At 43.9% G+C, this 7,879-nt stretch overlaps 1 protein-coding gene across 1 annotated transcript; it reads left to right on the top strand.

Annotated features, from left to right (window-relative positions):
• The first annotated feature begins 1,475 nt into the window (after nucleotides 1–1,475).
• On the top strand, nucleotides 1,476–2,829 carry LOC117716163 (transmembrane epididymal protein 1A-like). Its single transcript, XM_034513103.2, has one exon. The coding sequence runs from the start codon at nucleotides 1,742–1,744 to the stop codon at nucleotides 2,522–2,524; it is 783 nt and encodes a 260-aa protein (XP_034368994.1). The 5' UTR covers nucleotides 1,476–1,741; the 3' UTR covers nucleotides 2,525–2,829.
• Nucleotides 2,830–7,879: the final 5,050 nt, after the last annotated feature.

The raw sequence follows: 7,879 nt of genomic DNA, 5'->3' as shown, positions 1-7,879 counted from the left end.
GTTCTTTGGAAAGGAAAACATGTTTTGAGACAACCCTTGTATTTGCTTGGCTGTCATGAAGGGTAACATGACCACCAAATTCTAAATAAGTTTTTACTTTACAAGAGAAAATGTTTCACAGCAAACTCACTGTTACTGCCTTAAAGGGTTTCATGTGTGCTACGAAAGCATTCTGTCCACTGAACAACGGCCTCAGCCCTCAGTAAGGAATCTCAAGGAACTATATTGTATTGTACGCTTTCTCTGAGTTCTTTACGTTCTATGAGTTTAGAGATGTCAGGATCAGAAGTTTGTGTCTTTTAAAATTCATGTGTTGTGGGGCTGGTGAGATGGCTCAGCGGTTAAGGGCACTGGTTGCTCTTCCAATTCTTAACTCAAGTGAGAGGAGGCCAGAAGAGAGTAATGGGAATTAACATGATTGAAATCTTATGTGCATGTATGAAGATGTTATAATGAAACCTGTTGCCGGGCGGTGGTGGCGCACGCCTTTAATCCCAGCACTTGGGAGGCAGAAGCAGCCGGATTTATGAGTTCGAGGCCAGCCTGGTCTACAGAGTAAGTTCCAGGACAGCCAGGACTACACAGAGAAACCCTGTCTCGAAAAACAAAAAAAACAAAAACAAAAAAAAAAACAAAAAAAAAAAAAAAAAAGAAAAAAAGAGAAACCTGTTACTATTTACAACTAATCTGGACTAATAAAACGTTTTTTTTTAAAAATTCCATGTATTAATACAAGATGATGGTATTAGGAAGTAAGATAATGTGAAGATGGTATGATTATATTAAATCATTGACAATTAGAACAATGGCAATCCAACAAGAAAGTTAACATGAAGATCAATACAAAATTATGGTTTTCCTTCATATCAGCAATGATTACCAAATAAAATAGGTTCTCTCTCTCTCTCTCTCTCTCTCTCTCTCTCTCTCTCTCTCTCTCTCTCTCTCTCTCTCTCCCTCTCTCTCTCTGTCTCTCTCTCTCTCTCTCTCTCTCTCTCTCTCTCTCTCTCTCTCTCTCTTCTTTCTCTCTCTCTGTCTTTAGGGTTTCTCTGTGTAGCCCTGGCTGTCCTGGAACTCACTCTGTAAACCATGATGGCCTCTGGGGAGGTAATTAGGTCTTAAGAGCAAAACCTTTATAAATGGTATAGGCACCCCAGTTGAAGAGGCCCAGAGAGCAAGCTTTCTGCTTAGAAGATGTGCAAACACAGTGAGAAAGTCCTGTTTGTGGGAAAACATGTCTCCCCAGATACTGAATCTTCAAGCATCTTCATTTTGAACATCCAACCTCTAGAAATTAAATATTTTCTGTTTATAAGCCCCAAGGTCTAATAATCGGTATCATTAATAGTATTTTGCATCCCGAATAGACCAAGACAGGAAGAAAGTAAGGAAAGTAGCAAAAGGACCAAGAACAGATGGGCAGAGAGACAAGGGGCCCAAGTTATGGGATGTAAGAACAGCTGATAGCCAAGCATTGTGTTGAAGACATGCTGATTTCATGGTTTGCCAATGGGTAGCTGGTTATCAATGAACCAGAGCAGAAGACCAGAACGGAAACCATGACACCCACCCCACCCTACGTTTGGGTTTCCTCCAAAACCATTTCCCTTCTGCAAGTAGATGCAGTGGGATGGGTAGGAGTTATAAGCAAGCTTTAGGAGGTTCCTGCCATGTTCTAGAGCCCTGGGTGAATGGCCATTTTTTGTTGCTTCTGCCTTTGATCACATCTACCTAGGGATCCATGGGAGGGTTTGAGGGTCATCTGTTTCCTGGCCTGTCCTTATTCCTCTATGGACTTTATCATGCAGCACTTCTCTCCAGGGCTGTGATATGCAACTCTCCTGTCCAATATCCACCACTCCGTCCTTGGAGCAAAGGAAGATGGGCAAGGTTACGGCAAATGTATTACATCGGCTTTCTGAAGATACTGAGTTCTTGCATTTTAGTTGCCCAAGAGTTGAACAGCATCCATTGGCAGTTGGTACTCATTACCAAGAGGCATCACCTCAGAGACTTCATGTACCGCAAACAGTGGCAGCATCTCACTCTCTACATGTCCTTCTTTCTGAGTGGGTGTGCAGATGTGGTCAGCCAGAACCTGCTGCCCAAGAGGTGTGTTGTTCTGGAGCAAGGCGCCCAAGCGTTGAGCATGTATCTGTTCTTGCCCCTGATGGTGTCTCATATGCAGGACACAGAAGGAGTGGAGCTGCAGACTCACATGCTGCTCATCCAGGCCATGTTCCTGCTGACCCTGGTGGGGACTATAGAGCTGTGGGCTCCTAATGTGCTGCTGATCTGGATGCTGAAGGCCTTTCTGTACGTTGTCACAGGCTCCTGGCTGATGCAGATAGGCTTCATGCTATACAAACCAATCTCTGGCTATAAATGGTTGGATGACGACAAGAACGACATGGCGTTTGCCACCACTTTCTTCTGCTGGCATGTGGCCTTCGGTGCCTTCTTGATGATCTTGGCCCACGGTTTATCCATTTTGTGGTATCATTACCTTGGTGTTGATACCTGAACCTGGACATGCCCAAGTGATTTCCTATTGCCTGCATGTTCCAAGGACATCTGGATGCCAAGCCATGAGATGGGAGCTTGTCAAGAGGATCAGTCGTCCTTCAGAGGTGCCCCATAGACAGCAGACTATGGTGGGATGGGCTTCTCTCTGCTCTGGCTTCTTTTCATCTAATTTGCTGAAGAGTGCAGAAGAATGTTGAATGAATGAGATCACACAGCTATGACCTTCCCTCTCTTAGCCCTCTGCAAGCCTCTCCAATCCTCACCTCCAACCGCAGCACCTGCTTGGCCTGAACCTCTTTGTACCCCTCCCCTGTGCCCTTCACATCCCTCCCATGAGAACATAATGAATTTAGTAAATCCTGCCTTTGGAACTTTTGAGAACTATTTTTTTTACTCTATTGTATAGAATATTAGCCAGAAATCACACTTAGCATATTGTAATTCAGCCATCATAATAACCATCCCCTCATCCTTTCTTGTCCTTGACTTCTGTGATGCTTATTCCAAGTCCAGGCTGATTTCTTGGCTATGTGAAGTTCAGGACGGCTCCTGGTTTGTTCCTCTGACCACTTTGTGATTTGTCTGACTGAAAGTCGGAACCCTTGTGAACTGCGCCTTCCTCTACAGGGTCTGGTAGAATGCAGTGAGCCCCTACACACGGGAGAAGGCCACGGGGCCTCCCCAAGTATGATCATGTTCTCCTCCTCAGCCTCTCAGCCCATTGTCTGGACTCATCTCAGTAAGTTTCCAGACAGTAGACTTGGCTTCCCCAGGCCACTCTGGTTCCCATGGATAATAAAGTCTACTGGCTTGCTTATTCTGTCTCACAATGATTCTGATGAGAAATGTTACCAAAGGGCCAGAGCAACTAAGTGCTACATTCCCTAATGCCATATCTGGGTACCAGGGAGTAAAGTTCCAGTTCAGCTAAGCCGCCGGGGAGCCTTGGTAGGAAGAATGTTCTTCACTCCAGATGGAGGATAAAATATCCAGTTAGGACAAAGTGGGCTTGGAGTAAGGCTCCAAAGGGTCATTCTATTTATTATTGATTAGTAATTGATCGATTGATTTAGTTTCTAGAAGTAGATATGTCCTCTGCTTCTGACCCATTTTGCTAATTTTCTTGTTCAGAAGGCAAGGCGTGTCAGGAGTAAGTTATTATCTGGTGGTCAGGAACCCTCATCCTCTGGTTTGGAAGCGGGGGAGCTTACGAAAAGTCTGAACCCCGGCTAAAGAGGAGAGGTGATTTCCAGAACCACTTAGATGCATTCGGCCACATCTTTGCATGTGCTCAGACCTCTGCTCATGGCCAACAATCCACAGTGGCTCGTTCTGCATAGGATGGTTAAACCAAAATGTTCCTCTGGAATGAAGGACAGAGGGCCTGGATATGGAAGGAAGGGATGCCTCTGGCTCCCTTACGCTCCACTTCCATGCTTCCAACTAGTCCTGGGTCCCCTGGGGCACTAGAGTCTCCTAAGAGGGCTCTGCCTTTGCCTATCTGCCACAATCCCAGCCTCTTGCTTCTCCTCCACACCATGTGTGTCTTTTCAGGTTTTCATTCGGTCTTTGAGCCCAGCGCTTTCATGGGTGTCTTGAGGTTGGGGTGCTAGGGTCAGAACCCACTTTTCTTCCACACATTTTCCTGTTGGTGTAGCACAACTCTTATTTCTCTCCCACTCAGACATCACCCCCCCCCCCCATTTTTTTTTAATGAAGAGTGCATTTTGGAGCCAGACATGAAGGTAGGTCCTTGTAGTTCCAGCACTTGGGAGGCAGAGGCAAGATGATTCCGAAATGGAGGGCAGCCTGGACTGCACAGCATGGTGGTCCACACCTGTAATCCTAGCACTTGGGAAAGTGAGAGAAAGAGAATCAGGAGATCAAGAGCAACCCATGCTAAATCAAACCTAGGCCCAAAGCAGCAACAACGAAAACAATGTGAGCTATACAGGGAGCTATTTAACGAGGAAGGGGGGTGCTGAGTGTGTAACACAAACAATGTGAGCTATACAGGGAGCTATTTAACAAGGAAGGGGAGTGCTGAGTGTGTAACACAAACAATGTGAGCTATACAGGGAGCTATTTAACAAGGAAGGGGAGTGCTGAGTGTGTAGTTCAGTGGTAGAGCACTTGCCCAGCATGTGCAAAGCCCGGGTTCAAACTCTAGCACTTCACAAAAACATTTTGGATTTTATTTTAATTTCAAATTAACCCTTTTCATTGTAATTGTAATTCAGTCTCATCACACACACCACACACTCACACACACACACCACACACTCACACACCCTCTAATATCTCATGTCTCAGAGCTGTTCTAAGATGATATCTTTAGCTAAAAGGGGGGAGACACCAAAACCCAGCTTAGACTTGTCCAACATTGAGCACTTTTAAGTTCAGATATGGACGACCCCGTCTCTTATAGCAGATTACTGCTTCCAGATTCTGCTGTGTCTCTTAACACAAAACTTCTAAGTAAAGTCATCCATGTCAAAACCACAAAGAATTTTAGTTGGAACCTGATAGAGTAGTGAGATAAATAGGTAGGCTTGCTACTTGAATAACAGGGATCTTCCTTTCTTTTAAATTTTATTTTTTTTTTTTTTTATTTTTAATTGTGTGTGTGTGTGTGTGTGTGTGTGCCTGAGGGGACCAGAGGCATCAGCGCCCCTGGAGTTGTGAGCTACCTGACGAAAGTGCTAGGAACTGAACTTGGGTCCTTTGGAAGAACACTAAGTGTTCTTAACCACTGAGCCATCGCTCCGGTCCTGACAAGGCTCTTTCTGCACGCATCTCTTCACAGCACTGGTGAATCTTAATTACAGGTTTCAAGAGAACGGCGTAATGTTTTTCATCTTCCACAAGAGGGCACCATCTTCACGTGAGCTGGAAAGATACTTGCTCTCCTGTTGGTATTGACTTACCTATTTTTAAAAGGGGAAGAAACAGGAGGAAGTCAGGAAAAACACGTAAGCAAATGTGAAAACATCCAGAAATTTGGTGTTGATCTGTTTCATAATAGGTATGTGAACACACAAAAAAGCAGAGAATCCAACTGATGAACTTAGAGGGGTGAGTGTCCCTATACGCATGCGTGTTAACCTCTTGGTCATTTAGTCTCTGTTAATCCCTTATAACTTGTGTGAAAAATAATTTGAGTTTTTAAGGGGAAAAACAATCCATCATGCTATGGATGTCAGAGGCAATCTTTCATTTCCTCTCTTAGACCGGGTAATGAAGGTTTGGACAAGGGCATCTACCCTAGACCAGAAACCACTGGCACAACCTAGAGCATTTCATGTTCTAGAAGAGACGCCACGGTTGACACCAGTAGCAATTTCTCAACGGTAGTGTGCTAGCAATAGGGGCACAGTCGCGGGGCATGCTGGGAGAATATGCAATAGTTGAAAACTGTCTCTGATTTCTATGGAAAGGTGGAGCTAACTGACAAAGACAAAATCAAGTAATTAGAGTAAGAAGCAATTATGCACTGCAGAGATGAGAACGATCCGACACAAGTATAATTTGGGTGGTGACTGAGCATGGAGTTTCTGTGTGGTGTGGGATAATGGCATGGTCCCATAAAATTATTGTGGAGGTTTACCTATGATGAGAGGTTTTTGTGACTGTTCTTTGGTGGGGATGGGGGGCGAGGTGCATCCAAAACAGGTTGGAAAGTTCCTGTAAGATGGAGTGCTTAGTAAATATATGTTGAATGGATAGACGAATAAGCAAAAGGCTAACATGAACCATCCTAGAAGAGAACCAGAATCAAGACCATCTGCCACCCAGTTTGCAGTCTTGACTCAGACTTTAAATAAAAATAAGTTTTCCCTTCTGCAAAGGGCTTTTGACATCTTTTCAAACATTTGTTATGAATTCTCTTCCTAATACTTACTTATGACTTACTGTCATTTCCAGGATAAGTGTGTGCACTGGGGTAAAGGAGATGCCCAGATTTTTGGGAAATTATGGCATATAGGACCTGGTACAAATCACATCTGGGAAATATCAGAGTTCAGATACAAACTCAGCTTTTTAACTTTTAAACCAAATATTTCCTATATCTGCCTGATGACAATAATTATCCAGGGTACTTGTAAATAATAGAGACTCCTGGGTCTCATCCCAACCTTTATGATTATAAAGAAAAAATTACCAGAAAAAAATATGCCAATGACAAATGAGAACAGAGTAGAAACCAGTCAGGCGAGGCAGGCACCCTGAAGCAATAACTGTAGAAAGGTCTTTGCTAGACGCCAAGATTGCCAGAAGAGGGCTCTGGTTCCACATTCCTTGAGATCTTTTCTCTTAAGCATTTCTACCTAGAGGCTGATCGTAGGGGTAGGACTGACCCACAGCCTAGACAGCAGAACCTCTGGTGTCTTTAGAGTCAGGTCTTCATGGAGAAAATGGATTATATCCATCCCCTAATTTCAACCACTCTTAGAAATTATTTTTAGTGTTTTCTCTTCAGAAGGGAGACTATTCCAATAGCCCTGATCTAGGCTTTCTTGAGACCATTAAAGCAAAGCTACTGACTCCTGGTCAAAAGGAATCCAGTTCTAGCTATGTCTGGTCCCAGGGAGAGTCCTAACAAAGCTATAGCAAACAGACAGTTAACATCGATGCCCTTGTCAGTCACCCAGCAGAGACCACCCCTCAGGAAGGCTGATTCCCCTTCAGCTGTGCTAAAACCACAGGAGGAATAACTTCCCCTTTAATGAGGTAATGCACTTTTCTTTCCCAGAGAACCAGTGTACAGTACAGTTGTGGGTTTTGTTTGTGTTTGTTTTGTTTTGTTTTGTTTTTTATTTTCTTCTTCTTTCCTGTCCCTTTGGATGCTGGCCAAAGCCCAAGAATGCTTTCTTTGGCCCTTTGGTTTTTTCATTCTCCCTCTGGAGCTACCTCCCATTTGCTGAACTACCATGCCTAACTCAAAAAGCTGTGGTTTCTCCCCTCCTCTTCATCCCCCTCCTCCAGGCAGATGCTGAGATTTCTTGCTTGCCTGAGCTGTGATTTTTTTTTCTTTTAAACACTAATAAAATTGTCACTGATTTTCCTCCTGTGTCTGTTCTTAAATTCTTTTATTAATGAGACTATGAGAGGAGATCCCAGTTTCTTTGGTAACATCTGGTATTCCAAGAAAATGCCCCAAATTTCTGGAGACAGTAATTTATATTTTCAACTTTTTTTTAAAAAAGTTGTATATGTCTTCCTGTGTCCCTGAGGATATGTGAAAGCCAGATGTCCCTCCCCTGGAGTTTAGACAGGATCTTACTATGTAGCCTCAGCTATCCTGGAGCTGTAGACAAGGCTGGCCTCCAACTCCCAACAATACCAGATCCTT

The sequence above is a fragment of the Arvicanthis niloticus genome, chromosome 10 (assembly GCF_011762505.2).
Source record: "Arvicanthis niloticus isolate mArvNil1 chromosome 10, mArvNil1.pat.X, whole genome shotgun sequence".
Classification (NCBI taxonomy): Eukaryota; Metazoa; Chordata; class Mammalia; order Rodentia; family Muridae; genus Arvicanthis; species Arvicanthis niloticus.
Note: the sequence above shows the minus strand (reverse complement) of the source record. Positions and strands in the feature narration are given on the sequence as shown.

Bases quoted from the DNA above. Each gene is read 5' to 3' on its own strand.
- LOC117716163 (XM_034513103.2), top strand. From the start codon at position 1,742: ATGGGAGGGTTTGAGGGTCATCTGTTTCCTGGCCTGTCCTTATTCCTC.